The 16312-nt window shown below is 39.2% G+C and overlaps 1 protein-coding gene across 1 annotated transcript in view; it reads right to left on the bottom strand.

Annotated features, from left to right (window-relative positions):
* LOC123519786 overlaps nucleotides 1-16312 on the bottom strand; it is a 112120-nt gene that overhangs the window by 7887 nt on the left and 87921 nt on the right. Inside the window, exons 17-21 of the mRNA XM_045281292.1 lie at nucleotides 4199-4268; nucleotides 4000-4060; nucleotides 3294-3388; nucleotides 2412-2533; nucleotides 2120-2212 (exon numbers count right to left, since the gene is read on the bottom strand). Coding sequence (XP_045137227.1) covers nucleotides 2120-2212; nucleotides 2412-2533; nucleotides 3294-3388; nucleotides 4000-4060; nucleotides 4199-4268 — 441 coding nt within the window. The remainder of the gene's footprint in view (nucleotides 1-2119; nucleotides 2213-2411; nucleotides 2534-3293; nucleotides 3389-3999; nucleotides 4061-4198; nucleotides 4269-16312) is intronic.

Raw genomic sequence — 16312 nt, 5'->3', positions numbered from 1 at the left:
AATTACCTGATTTATAGGTATAGTCAAACTTTTTAACACTTGAACAACCATTTGGAACGAATTAAGTTCGAGTATTGAGTCTCCACTGTAAAAAAAAAAGGGATACAGGCAACAATGAACGTTACGTTTTACTACCATCTGCTAGTATAATAAACACCAAACTCTCTTTAATGAAATTTTATTCAGGTAATTTTTTCCAAGTTTGAAAGCCCCGCCGTATTACGCAAGCCGACAGGCTTTTGAATATACCAACGCCTCTCATGGACAAAACATGCACCTCTCACTCCCCTACCCTTCCCCGTTTTTAGTTTAAAACAATAACAGTGTCAGCAGCAGGTCATCTTCCCTCGCTCAGCATGCCACCAAAATGCCCAACAACCAGCCCTGCAATGTCGCCTAACGTTGCTAAGAAGACCAGGAAGTCTCTTACTCATGAAGTGAAGCTGGATATTATTCACAGACACAAGAGAGGCAAGAAAACTAATAGCATTGCTCGCCACCATGGCTTCACTCCATCTACTGTCTCTACTATTTTCAAGTCAGCAGACTATTAAGAAGGCTGGTGAGACTGTATCTTCCTTGCAAGCTAAAAGAACCACCCGAACTTGTGACTCTGCAAAGGATAAAATGGAAAGCCTTGTGGAAATGTGGTACATAAGTTTTGTATGTGGTACAATGATGTGCCTTTTGTTTACATTCCATAGGTTGCCGGCTAGCATCTTTCCTGCTCCACTCTCCCTCCCTTCATAAATTTAAGATCAACATTATAAAATTACTTATATACATACATTATTAGTGTACATTATAATGACTTAATCTTAAATTAAACTGCTTAAATGTTTAACTTCATAATTTTTACTTTCATTAAACTTTTTACTGTACTATGATGCACTCTCACTTTGTTTACTCTCAATGGAAGTTCGTCAGGTGTCAAATTTGTTATAATTGGTTCGCTTAACGAAAATTGACGCAATGAATGGTGTTTAAGGAATGTAACCCATTCATTAAGCGGGGGTTGCCTGTACTCTTTTTAGGGAGGCTGGAACAGATTAATGGCATTTCTACGCATTTCAATGGGAAAATTTTTTATACGAGTTTTTTAAGATATGAGCTCCTTCACAGAACGAATTAAACTCATATCTCGAGGTACCACTGTATTTGAAACTGAAAGTCATTGCTGCTGGTATATAGTATTATAGAGATAAGCATTCCGTAACTTGGTGCAGGTTGCCAGAGTACTACAATTATGCAACCTTCAGTTCCCCAAGATTGCAACAATAGTAGTCTTTTCAAAACTCTGGACTAGTCTCAAGGAAAAGTTATCTCTCTCTGGAAGGTATCTTAAGGATAGGGTGAGATAATGCCCATCAACCTATCACCTCCCACGCCCCTTTAGTGGTGATGTCAGCCTGCTACTTAGATAAGTAAATCCTAGGGACTCTAAAGAGATTTTTAAAATAAATACTAAGTAGCTTTGCATAACAACAATCCAAGTGCCACATCCTGCCAAACCCAGAGTTCACATACAATCAGCAGACCACAGCCACCATCATCACATAGCAAGTTAGATTCTTCTCTCACTGAGATGATGAAGTAAATAATGAACCTTCACCTTGGTCGCTTGCTAGTCACCCAGCCAGTCTTCCCCATTACGGAGCGAGCTCAGAGCTCGTAGACCGATCTTTAGGTAGGACTGAGACCACAACACACACAACACACACACCGGGAAAGCAAGGCCACAACCCTTCGAGTTACATCCCGTACCTATTTACTGCTAGGTGAACAGAGGCCACACATTAAGAGGCTTGCCCATTTGCCTCGCTGCTTTCTGGGATTCGAACCTGGACCCTCTCGATTGTGAGTCGAGCGTGCTAACCACTACACTACGCGGTGTGTTTATGGCTCAATGGAAAACCAGTACACACTTCTCTTTCACACTTTGTATCTGATTCATAAGTTGACCAATGTTTCAGAAGTGTTTTTTTTTTCTTTTTATAATTTAGAAAGTAACAGTTCCCACATCCAGATATATAATAACTGAAAATAAGTGTTCATGTGGCCATTGGCAATTCTGATTGACAATTAAATGATAGGTGGATTATTGAAAAATTATCCTTACACCAAGACGCACTTGAAGTACTTGCAATACCAGCATGGGGATCTGAGTTCTGTGAAGAGAAAATGTCCTGTAGGCGGGCTCGCTGATGCTCTCCTGTCATGATACAGATCAGTATTAAATCAAGAAAACAGAACCTCACTCATTAGCTTATCAATATGAGAGGAGTGAGTTGCCAAGGAAAGTTGGCATGCAAAGTTTGATATGTATATGAAAAAATCTTCAAAATCTCTCAGTACAGCAAAGTATTATTGCAGTATTACATTTAAATCTAGAAAACAAGAATCAAACTTACTTTTCTTAGCTTTCTCCCACTGTTGCAGAAGAAAACAATAAAGATCTGTCTCTGTAAAGGTGATAATGTTCTGTATGGCCCCTGGGGGTGGCAGCTTGTTACAAATTTCCTTGATGTAATTGCTGTCAATGTAATGCAAAATACAAGGGTGAGTTAGAGGGTTCCAAGGTTATGCTGCTGTCTTGGTTATCTAATATGTATAGATAATGACTACATTGTTTGAGAATGAAATATGAAACATGGAAGCATAAAAGAAGAGAATGAATGTAATGAAGATCTGAATTAAATAAAAAATGAGAGCATGCAAGAGAGTATTGATGTTAGAAGAGTCGATTAATCCAGGATGATAGGTAGTGTTATAATGATCTGGTCATTTGGGAATAATGGAAGGAACACACAACCGTGAGATATTAAAGGATTGATGAGGAAGATAACTGGATCTGATAACAAAGATGCAGCGATAAAAAGTAGATATAAAAGCAGGATGGATATAGTGTGAAGTGAAAGAAGCATCAGCAGTAAGAGGGATATCTGTTGAGCAAGGAAGGATGGTTGTACATGACTGAAATAAATGGAGAGCATTTCAAGCACACAAATATGATCCTCATCTGAGGGGTATAGGATAGATTTACTTTAATATATCAAGAGTAAACTACCAGTGCTGCTAAACTTTACTGCATAAATTAATTGCAGTATTAAATACATATGTATACTTGTGTAATTGATCACATGATTAGGTATAAAGATATTTGATACTCTCCTCTATAGCCTGAGAGCCTACATGTAAGGCAATGGATGTGATTGTGTTCATGTGTACTATATCATTTGTTAACTTTCCTCTTCTTTCCCTTCCCATGGAAGTTGACACTGACTGGGTCTCACCTTTTCATCCTTGGTATATGTTCCCGATTCACAACAATTTCATACAAAACAGAGTACAATGACCGAGGAAGGTCATCCATTACAAAGGCCACCACCTGTGTGAAAACACTTTCATTAAACAAACAAATTCACAATACATTTATTATTACAAGAGGCTTAAATAGAGACACAAATTTAATATATTCACTCATTTACCTATTCATTTTACAGTACCTATCCAGATCTGATGACTGCTTCTTAGGGATCCTACAAAGGGATCTTATCCAAAGCCTCTCTAAACTTCCTGAACATCTCCTTACTCTTGACCTTACCAAGGTAATTTCTTCCTGTGCTGAGAGAAACAACAGGGTTCATTTCAGTCCCATTATCCTCCAAGTACATGTCCATCTTACCTGCAACCCTCCCTATCCCTGCCCACAGCAAACACACCCTTGTCCTATGCTTCCTATCTCTGGTAGAAATGCTTAACCTGACCATTACTAAGCACAAGCTTTCTATCCTGAGGCAAGGTAGGGTAATTGCCTTGGCTGGCATAATGAAGGGCAAAAAGTTCCCAAAAAGACAACACAAATGAAAGAAAGTGGATGTAACACAATCCAATATGGTGTGCAACCAAAGAATGTAAACAAAGCTGTATGTGAATCTCAAGAACAGAGCAGTTATATCAAACTTCCTTTCTGCTGATTATTTCCTTCTCTCACCTTACCTTGAATCCAGGGACAGAGCACTCCTCTTCAAGACCTCTCTCAATTAATCTCTTTGCATTTCTGGGAAATACATGAATTATATGTATAAATATATATGAAGAAAATCTTTTATAAGAACTGAATTACTATTTAAATTATTTTTGTTCATCAAATAGATACAGTTCAATCATTCTACATTTATCTAAATATAACACTTACTCGTATCTCATCAAGTGATTAGAAGCAACAACAAGCATTCTTCTGGAATTGGTGACTCTCTCAAAATTTTCTGTAAAGAAAATGAGTTTATGAGACTGGAAACCATGTAGACTGTACAATAGTAAGACAACACTGGAGAATGGTTAAGGAAAGAATGTGATGAATCATGTATGGCTTGAAGAGATAGTACAACTCTAGTTGTGGGTAAAAGGGAAAAATTGATAAACTTAGAAGAATTGAAGGTAGTTGAGATAAAACAAAATTGATAAATTTAGAAGAATTGAAGGTAGTTGAGATAAAACAATGTGCAAATGAAGAAGAAGAATGATCAAAGTGAAACAAAATACAACTACAATTCTGGTGAACAACATATAGTGTATCTACTACTACCACTTCTGGTTAACGCAGCGGTGGTTACAGTTGCAGCTACAGCCTGCCATTCTTCTCCCTTAAACTGGATCACTATGTGGTGGTGGCAGAATTGCAGATGCAACCTACCCTCTCACTAAACTCACGTCACTGTGCATAGTACCATGGCAACACCACCCCATCCCCACGTTAGAATATGACTTGGAAGTAAACTGTTTCTCCATGTTAGAGGCAGTTTACAATTTTGTGTTACAATTTTGCAAATCAGTGACAAGTTCACTGTATGTGCATATATATATATATATATATATATATATATATATATATATATATATATATATATATATATATATATATGTGTGTGTGTGTGTGTGTGTGTGTGTGTGTGTGTGTGTGTGTATATATATATATATATATATATATATATATATATATATATATATATATATATATATATATATATATATATGTGTGTGTGTGTGTGTGTGTTGTTGTGTGTATATATATATATATATATATATATATATATATATATATATATATATATATATATATATATATATATATATATATATTCATATATTTTCTGTCTTACAGACAATGTTAAAGGCATGAACAACTTCATCATTATTAAGTTTTGCTGTGTCTTTTCTATTTGTCTAATTAATTGTTTCTCTTGAACAGTTAGACTCCCGATGAACTGTCCAAAAGTAAAGTTAGTAGCAACATTTTGTTCCTCTTCTGGAAACATCTTCAGGCAGAGTATGTCATGTATGGCTAGTGCAGCTTATATATCCTGTGAGTGGATCAGGTAGAAGGTGGCCATGATTTGGCGCAACCTGACTGGTTGGCTCACTGCATGGTCTGGTGAAGTGGAGGCAGCGATGTAATTGGCTGGTTCTGTGTTGTGGGTGGCAGGCTTGCTGCGGTGACAAGTTGCATCGTTTCTTTCTTTCTTTTTTTTTTTTTTTTTTGTGTGTGTGTGTGTGTGTGTGTGGGCAATATCTGTAGATTTTGTGTTTGTAGGTTCATAACTGGTTTTTCTTGTGTTATGTATAATGATTCCAGGAATAGTAGGTGGAGTGAGTCTCTCTCATGGTCAATGATGGTAATATTTTCTTCTAGGTGTTTCCTTGTAGCAGTGCTTTTATGTGGTGTGGTGTAGTAGCTTTTGATCGTTCCATTCTGTAGGAAGCAGGTGAGTTTCCTCAACAAGGTTGTCCGTGTTATCCCAATATAAGTTTGAGATCCACAGTCCTCCATTTTACAGGTGTGTTTGTAGATGACATTGTCTTCTTGTAGGGGGAGGTTTCTTCATAGTTGTTTTGTTCTTTATCAGCAACTGTGATGTTTTCTTGGTGTTGTAGTATATAATGAGTGAAATGGTGTGCTCTTCGTTTGTAGACTTAAAGTGGTGTTGTACACAGTAAGCCCCCACTCTTGGCAAAATAAATAATCTGGCGAAACTACCACCAAATATCAATTTTGCCAAACACGAGTTCTTTATACCATAGGAAATGCCTAAAAAATACCTCAGTCAGTCTTTGGTCATTGCCCAAGTCCCTCTTTTGATCCCTAAAATACCATCTTTTGAGCTGAAATAAAATCTTTTGCCTTCACATATTAGAACACATGTACAAAAAAGACCAATAAACAAGCATTTGTGATGCTTTCCTCGTCTGTACTCCCGTTTTTCCACCCGTTTTTCTTGCCTACTTTCGTCCTTGCCAGCACCACAATTGTCCTTATCCCCACTGGTACCAGAATTCGTTCCCACACTAGTAGAACAGAGGATAGCACAAACAAAATGGCTGAAGGGGACTCTCACACTGCATTGATACGTTTAGAGAAAGATCTGATGTCACAGGGGAGCCGCGTGGTTCGCTGTGCGGCCACCAAGTTTGAATTCAAATCGCTAAGCATGCACTCGGTGGTCCGTGACCACCCTACCACCAAAAGTTAATTTTGCCAAGTGCGGGGGCTTACTGTAATGTCTTTGGTGATGAGTTAATTTGTCTTGTATTCTGTGGACATGATGTTTTTATAGTAGAGTAGTATCTTCTTCTCTGGGTCTTCTTTCTTGTACCATTTATTTATAGCATTCTTGATGGCATTGTTGACTTCTGTGTTTCCGTAACCGTTGTTAATAAGCACTTGTGTGATACATTCAAATTCTCAGTGAGTGTTGTTCCACGATGAGCAGTGTGTGAGAGCACGTCTGATGTAAGCGTTGATGATGGAGTTGCGGTAGCATTGTGGGCATTCACTTTTACTGTTGAGGCAGAATCTTTGGTTGCTGGGTTTAATGTAGACTGTAGTAGTAAATCCTGCATTGGTAGCAGTGGTGAGGACATTGAGGAAAGGTAGGTTGTTGTTGATTATATGGACGACATTTTTATCTACATAAAAGATCAACATGAACTCCAACGATTCAAACAACGCCTAAGTGAAGCCTCTGTACTCACCTTTACCCACAAAGCTATCTTTCCTTGATGCCCTCAGAGTTTATACCAAATTTGGGAAAATTTTTGAAGTGTAAAAAATAACTTTTTGAGATACTCGCTCCTGAAGATTTTTCATGATTTCGTCCTTGTTTTGCTATTTTGTATTCATCTGATTGACATGAAATTTTTATACATGATTGTTTATTCAATAGTGACTTCCTGGAGCATGATCGGGTGATAATGCATCAGATCCCTACTTCTCTAGAGAATATCATTCACTCGTACATCACAAAAAGTTTAGGGTAATCATTTCTCTAAATAGGCTGCAGTACACATTCATTGGTCACTTCCGCAGCTGTTTGAAAAGTAACCTGTGATTGAGTAGCAGCTGTCAACCCAAAATGTGAAGGGAAAGGGACTCAAGGGAGGAGGAAACTCAAGGAGGGATTAGCACCAACCCTGCACTACCTATCCACAACTTTCTCTCTCTCTCTCTCATTATTATTGTTATTATTACTGTTATTATTATTATTATTATAATTATTACTATCATTATTATCATCAGCATGCACACAGGCACACACACACATTTTAAAGCTTTAAAGAAGAGGGACATAATAGCTGGAGAAGAGACAAGAAGGGAAAAGGGGGAGGAGGAATGCTATACTAAAACCCATCCGTACCTACCCATAGGGCGTTGGTCATGTCTGCCGTGAGACTGCCAAATCTCCAATAAAAACAAACTACTCACTGTCCTGTAATCATAGCATTATCAACAAAAAACGTTCTCAGAACATTCAGAAACCTTAATTAAGTGGTAGATGATATAAATAATTGTCATATATGAAAATAAATTAAGCTAGTTCATATACATGGACGGTGATGTGTCATATCAGGTCAGGCGACGTTGCCACTCACGACCCAGGTGGAATTTCCCGGGGAGGTTGGGGGGGGATGAGTCAGGTCGCCATGCACGTGTCGCTTCACTTCTCCTCTGGTCACCACCATGGAAGGACCCCCCTGACGCTTCCCCGTCATACACTGTCTTGCTCAGCCAGACCAAGGAATTCATATTCTGCCTTAATAGATATTTCTTGCAAGAGAAAGCAAATCGGGCAACACTCTTACCTTTAACTCAAGCAAGGAACCACTCAATATATTACTGTGTTTCTACTCGTATGTGCACTTATTTGACAAATATGTAAATTACTTGTCTCATTTTCATGTATATAACCAGAATCTTTATTGCATTTAATGTACTATATAGCTGCATAGGTATTTGGGTCTCTTCTGACTTCTTTTAGTGAAGTAGAGAACGATCATCACTCCGTTTTCTTTGAAGAAGGTACTGGTATAGCAGTGGCAACGTCGCACCCAAGAGGAGCCACACCTTGTGGGTAGCTACGGATGAGTTCTAGTATAATAACGGTTCATGATAATATATGTGTGGAAGATGTGCAATATGGTAATGGTATAGTGGAAGTAATGGGAGCAACAATCAAAACAGAGGTATATAATAAGAGATGGAAGAATACTATTAGTAGATTTTAACTGTAAAAGAGTAAACTGGAGAGAAATGGAAGTACAATAAGTCCTCGTTATACGGTACTTCTTTATCCGGTAAATTCAGTTACGGTATTTGGAAATAACTACCATAGATTCAAAATACGGTAAGAAAAATTCACAGATACAGTATTCGCTCATGTCATGCCTAAACCTCCTGTTTTTCTTTTCATGTTATTGCATCCAAACACTGAGCAGCATGTTTAGTTGGTTACAGCACTGTGGAGAGTTTGATGAACACTCCAGCTAGTCCAGTGTTCACAAGCAATATGTAAACAACAGGAAACTTCAGGCATCAGGCCAAAGTGCCCGAACGTCCTGCCAAAAGTCAGCTGTCAGTGAGCACTGAGCTGGGGTGGCGTGGGAAGTGTGACGTGGATGACGTCACAACAACAATCAGTCTCTTCCTGCATTTCTCACTGAACACAAGTGAAATCCTTACATGTGTTTTTTGTGGATATTATCACGACGCACAGTGATACACCCATAATGGCCCCAAAACGTTCTGCAGACACTGCTGGAGTTGAAAAGGCAAAGCGAAAGAGAAGTAGTCTGCCCACTCAGCAGAAGATGAGTAAGGGTTGAAATCCCTACTGTCCCTTAGCCTTGGGAGGGACATCAAATGATAGAATACATGGCGATTGAAAGATAAATAAAAACATTTTGTTTATTTCTTTTGCGCAGTACTTTACATATCTTATTTTATGACTATTTTCATGTATTTTCATTTCTGTAGGGATGAGTTTTGATGTGCTGGAATGCTTTCTCTATTATTACATGTTATAATGGGTTTGGTATATAGTAATTTCAATTTGCGGTAAGGTTTTCAGGAACACGTATGTACCGTATAACGAGGACTTTCTGTAATGGGTAACGCTGGACAATGGAGTGAGGAGGTTACAGTTGACTATGGTAAATGCGATGGATCAGTGGGTGGAAAAATTAACATGGTACAGGGGAGAGGAAGAACCATCATTGCTTGATCTAGTATTCACAAAGAAGCCACAGCCCCCTCTCAGCATACAATACCTTAATCCAATGGGAAGAAGTGATCATGTAACATTAATGTTGGAAATGCAGGAAGAGGATGGGATAAGATGTAGAGAAGACTACAAAAAAGAAAAAAAATAAATAAATAAATTATGCAAGAGCAGATTTTGAAAAATTAAGGAATTATTTTGCTGATATTGAAAAGGAAAAAAAAAAAAAAAAAAAAAGTACCATACCAAAGGACAATACATGGAAAATATTGAATATTCATACAAAAATATAATGAAGGAGTAAAGAAATACATATCTATTTTTAGTTAAGAAAAATATACACACTTGCTACAATGCCATATGTATAGAAGCTAAAAAGGCAAAAGATAAAGCTTGGAAAAAACTAAAAAAGCAGAGATGAAAATAACAGACAACAGTATAAGGATATGAGAAATGAATACATTAGAGTATGGAGAGAGGAAGAAAGAAAATTTGAGAAAGATGTGGTGCAAAAAAGAGAAGATGAATCCAAGCTTTTCTACAAATTTATAAGTGGTAAGATGAAGAATAAGGAAACAGAAAAAAATATTAAAGAAGGAAAGACATACCAAACAGCAAAGGAAATCACTGAAATAATGAATGAGAGCTTCAAAACTGTGTTTACTGAAGAAGAGAAATTTGCAGAACCAAACAGGACATTGCATTGCCAAGCATTGCAGGAGCTCTGCATTATTCTTTCCCTCAATGTGACAATTACCACACTGCTAAGAAAGTCATCAACTGAAGAGCAGGATGAGGGGATGCTGGATGGAATACATTTCCCCTTGAATGACAGAAATGACATTCCTTCACTTGAATCCAAACTGCTTGATCCCAGTAAAGAGAACAAAGTTGTAGGTAAATTTGGTTACCTTAATCTTAATTATCCTTGCATGGGAAGGAAGGATTTTGGGTAAATCTTTACAGTTACATCCTTGAGGGCTGAATACGGAACTGAACAAGCAGTTTTCTTGTGTTTTTAATTGAATGGGATGTAATCTAAGTGTACACATTTCTTCAAATTAGCTTATTGTAAGCATTGGAGTGATGATTTGTGAATGATTGTGTGTGTCAGATTAGGTACAAGATTTTTCTTTTCCATATCAGATTGCACATTTTTGTGTGATAGGGGTGCTTGCCTGCAAGACACAGTGAAGTGTGTACATTCTTAGGTATGCTGTGGCAAACTCCTTGGCTGTGCAATAATACAACTGCTGTGGCAAAAGAGAGAATTGGAGCTTTGACATCTTGAAGTTGAAGGATACCATTTATCAGTAAGTATAGTAGTTAAATTTTGATTGAATCTATTAATCTATTCTATTCTCTATCATGCCTCACTCTCTCCAGGAGTTTCCTCAAAGGGGATGGCTACGGCAGAAGAGCCTCTACCTCTCTGTCCATACACTTCCTCCTTGCTTGTTCTAGCAATCCTCTCCCACTCAAGGAAAATATCTGAGTGCTGTTTCTTTCATGTGACATATCAGTAATATTTATATACTGTCATTACTATGTAATCCTTGTATAGATGGTAGTTCAAAAGTAAAGTGTAAGTCAGGCAACCAAACATTGAAGGTTTCAAAAACTGTGATTATATTTAATGAGGGGGCAAATAGGAATTAACTACTAATTTTTTTTTTTTTCATTTTTTTTTACAGAAAGTGTGCACAAATATCTGGACTATAAGCATTCAACAGCAGCCTCTGTTGAAATCATTATGAAAGAATGGTTCTGCACAGTCAGACCGAACAAAATGGAGGGAGACAAAGGAGGGATTTAAGTGCAAACCACTAACAACAGTGTGAACACAGATATAATACTGAAGCTTTGCAGTTCACAGCTGTGAGTGTTATGCATGTAGCAAAAAATATAGGTATCCTGTTAATAACTGAAATTTGGAAATGTTTGCAATTTTCTACTACCTCACCTACTGTTTCAATGTTTGTTTCATTTTGCTTGAAGCAACAACAGCAGCAACTACAGCAACAGCAGCAACAACAGCAGCAGATGCGAGTCATATGATTCAAGCCATCAGCAGTGGTAGCCAAGCATCGTTACTCTTTATGGTTGGTACTCCCAGTTTTGCGCCCTTTGATTCTACTGCTGAGTTGTGGATGGACTACTGGGCTAGGTTTTGCATGCTCATGGATGCGCACTCTGTACCTGAGAAAAAACAGCCACAGGTGTTCTTGACCAATCAGTCCCACCAAAGTGTACAAATTGTTGGCTAACTTGGCTGCGCAACAGACGCCTCCAAAGGATATAAACAAGCTAACCATGAGAGAGATAGTTGCGTTCATGAAGGACCAGTTCAACCCGAAGCGTTTTGTAGTGCATAAATAGTTCAAGTTCTGGAGTGATATGCAGAGGAAACCAGGTGAAACAATTCAGGAACTGGCAACCCATATTCACCAGAATGCTGCAACTTGTGACTTTTCCTTGATCCAGGACTCACAAGACGAGGCATTACACACACATTTCATCTGTTCTGTTAACAATGATGCTGTCTTGAAGGCCCTTTTCAAGATTAAGGATGATGAGCTTACTTTTACTTGAACTATCCAGCTTGCAAGTGAAGTGGAGGATGCTACCAAGGTGGCCAAGGGAGTGCATGGTCATCCTTCCACTAAGCAAGTCAACAAGAACATAAGAAGCATCCATTACAACAGAAAATACATTCCAAGCCAGCTGACACTTGCAAGGAAGCAGTAAAATGTTACAGGTGTGGCAAGGCAGGGCACAAAGCTCCTGCATGCAAGTTTAAGAATGAAGTGTGTCTATTCTGTAAACAAACTGGTCATCTACAAGTTGTTTGTCAGCATAAACGGTGGCGAGTGAAAGCAGGTGAAGTGAAGCACATCTCAAAGTACGCACTGGTTAAGCAAGTTACCTTCGAAGAAGCAAAGCTCCCAAAGCTTGAAGTTCCCATCACCATTCAAGGATTAGAGTGTCAAGTGGAGCTGGACACTGGCAATGGCGGGAATTTCATCTTCACGGATGTATGGGAGCAGCTGGGTAGGCTGGCGCTGCAAGATGTGACTGCTTGGTAAGAGTCTGCGAGCCAGCATGCAATGCCAGTCTTGGGCAAATTCTTAGCTCAAGCAAAGTCACCTGATTCAGGTCAGGAGAGCAACATTCCTTTCATTGTGTCTTGAGTCCCTAGTCTCAACTTGTTGGGGAGATGCCATTGCTGCAAAGAAAATTTCGCTAGATGGAATCGTAAACACCCTGCAGCATAAAAATATAAAAAAGCTACAGCCGGACAAGTTGCTACAAAAAGCTTGTCAGGAGTTGTGTGACGAGTTCCCAGACATATTCAAGCCTGAGTTGGTGTGCCTTAAGGACTTCGAGCTGGAGGTTCAGTTTAAGCTGGATGTGAAGCCAATTTTATACAAGCCAAGATCAGTGCCCTATGCCACTCAAGATGATTTGGCCAAGGCTTATGATGCACGAATTGCGAGAAGAGTTTGGGAACCTGCACAGTTCAATGCTTATGGGACATCAGTAGTACCAATACGGAAGGCCATGCTCCTGGGTCAGGTGAAGCCGAAGATATGTGTATGTGGTGACTACTCTGTGATGGTCAACTCCCAGCTGGAATCCCACCATCACCCAATACTGCTCCCTGAAGATTTGATGTGCAAGCTGGGGGGTTGATATTAATTCACCAAGATAGACCTGGCAGATGCCTACAATCAAATAAAACTGGGTCCAGAAAGTCGACGAAAACTTGTGTTGAGCATGCATCAAGGAGTGTTGTTACAGATGCGTCTTCCTTACGGAATCACCTCATTGCCAGAGTATTTTCAAGAAATAATGGAGCAGATTACAAGTGACCTCCCAGGTGTAGCTGTCTACCTGGATGATATCCTGGTCAGCGGCTCCAATGCCGCGGAGCATCTGAAAAATCTATGGGCTCTTCTTCAATGCCTTGATGAAAAGGATACTGTCATGTACTGTCAGCAGGTGGAATTGCAAGAGGGGCCAAGGTAAATGACATCATCAAGATGCCAGCTCCATAAGACATTAAGAGTTTCAAGTCGTTCCTTGGTTCTGTGGAATTTTACGGAAAATTTCTACCAAATTTAGCAACAGTGGCAGAGCCGTTGCATCGTTTGACCAGGAAGGAGTCTGTAAGGATAGGGGATGCAGAGGAACAGAATGCTTTCGAGAAGCTGAAGGAATTGCTGTCAATGGAAAGTGTTCTGGCCCACTTCTATTCATCTACGCCAATTGGAATTTCCTGCGATACTTCAAACATCAGAATCGGGGCTGTGCTGTTCCACCACTAATCTGAAGGAAGTGAACGCCCCATCGCCAATGTTTCCAAGATGCTGACAAAATCTCAATGGAATTACAGCCAAATTTAAAAGGAGGCTTTGTCTATCATCTTTGCTTTAAAGAAATTCCACCAATACCTTTACAGATGACGTTTCGTGCTGGTAACGGATCATAAGCCATTGCTCACTTTGTTTGGGCCAACCAAGGCAACACCTGCACTGGCTGCCAACCGCCTGGCTCATTGGGCACTACAGCTAGGCCAGCACAACTACTCCATTGAATACAGGCAACCCCCGCTTAACGAAGGTTCACACAACGAAATTTCGCTACAACAAAGGTTTCATTTTACTACCATCTACTCGTTTAACAAACACCAAACTCGCTTTAACGAAGTTTTATCCAGGTAATTTTTCCAAGTTTGAAAGCCCCACCGTATCACGCAAGCTAACAGGTTTTTGAATACACCAGTGCCTCTCGTGGACAACACGCACACCACTCACTCCCCCTGTTCAAAACAATAATAGCGTCAGCAGCAGCTTGTCTTCCCTCGCTCAACTTACCACCAAAACACCCTGCAATGTCGCCTAGTGTTGCTAAAAACACCAGGAAGTCTCTTACTCTCAAAGTGAAGTTGGATATTATTCACAGATACGAGAGGCGAAAAAACCAATAGCATATTGCTTGCCACCATCTTGACTCCATCTACTGTCTCTACTATTTTCAAGTCAGCAGACTCTATTACAAAGGCTGGTGAGACTGTATCTTCCTTGCAAGCTAAAAGAACCACATGAACTTGTGACTCTACAATGGATAAAATGGAAAGCCTTGTGGAAATGTGGTACATAAGTTTTGTATGCGGTACAATGATGCGCCCTTTGTTTACATTCCACAGGTTGCCGGTTAGTGTCTTTCCCGTTTCACTCTCCCTCCCTTCATAAATTTAAGATCATCAACATTATAAAGTTACGTACATATATACATTAGTGTACATTATAATGACTTAAATTAAACTGCCTAAATGTTTAACTTCATAATTTTTACTTTCATTAAACCTTTCACTGTACAGGAATACTCCTCTTAACGAACAGGATACGGGATGTCAAAGCTGTTCGTTGGGCGGAAATTCGTTAAGCGGACATAAATTTCCCATAGGAAATAATGGAAATAGGGGATGCGTTCTGGGCTGATCCCCAACATACCATACCACATGAGTAAAAAAAAAATAATTTTTTTTTTCTATTGGCTTTTTATAAACCTTACCCCCAAGAAAGGATTGTTTTGTAATGCATAAAGTGAAATCTTACATGGAATACCAAAAAATAAAGCAGAGATGAGATTACCCACTGACGAAGCAGAGACTCAAGGTGACTCGGCCGCTTCTTCTTCTTGTGACCGCGTGTTGTCTTTCACCACGATATGAAATTTATGTTTCCACTCCTCTATTGCCTGCTATAATGGATATCATATCTTAGTATTCATATACGCTCATATCATGAGGATAACCTCGACTCCGTGGCACTGAGTGATAGTGAATTACTAATGAAATACCGCGATATTTCATTAGTAATTCACTATCACTCAGTGCCACGGAGTCGAGGTTATCCTCATGATATGAGCGTATATGAATACTAAGATATGATATCCATTATAGCAGGCAATAGAGGAGTGGAAACATAAATTTCATATCGTGGTGAAAGACAACACGCGGTCACAAGAAGAAGAAGCGGCCGAGTCACCTTGAGTCTCTGCTTCGTCTGTGGGTAATCTCATCTCTGCTTTATTTTTGGTATTCCATGTAAGATTTCACTTTATGCATTACAAATAATCCTTTCTTGGGGACAAGGTTTGTAAAAAGCTAATAGAAATGTTGTTTTGTGAACATATAAATGCATATACAACACAGTAACACCATCTCCAGAGGTGGTGTTCCCAGCAACCTCAGAGCAACCTGATAGCAACCTTGTCACTGTCCAAGCATTCATGGAAGCCATTTCACGTTAAAGAATCTTGGATCGATCCAGCTCCAGGAGCGCTAGAGAGAGGCGGGGAGCCAGACAATTACAGCAAAGCTGCCGCGTTCGGTCCCTCACCTGGCAAATTCAAACCCAGAAAATTCGCTAAAACGGATGTGGTTGTACGTTATGCGGACTTTTTGGTCTAACTTTATATAGTACGTTAAACCGGAAATTCGTTAGACGAACATTCGTTAAGAGGAATATTACTGTACTACCATGCACTCTCGCTTTGTTTATTCTCAATGGAAGTTCAAGTCAGGGGTTAAAGTTGTTATAAATGGTTCGCTTAATGAAGTTTCGCTTAACGAAGGGTTTTTTAGGAACATAATCCTTTCGTTAAACGGGGGTTGCCTGTACAGGAAAACGATGGACCACCAAAATATAGACATGCTCAGTAGATTACCAGCTTATACAGACTACTGCTTT

The sequence above is a fragment of the Portunus trituberculatus genome, chromosome 46 (genome assembly GCF_017591435.1).
Source record: "Portunus trituberculatus isolate SZX2019 chromosome 46, ASM1759143v1, whole genome shotgun sequence".
NCBI classification, from domain to species: domain Eukaryota; kingdom Metazoa; phylum Arthropoda; class Malacostraca; order Decapoda; family Portunidae; genus Portunus; species Portunus trituberculatus.
Note: the sequence above shows the minus strand (reverse complement) of the source record. Positions and strands in the feature narration are given on the sequence as shown.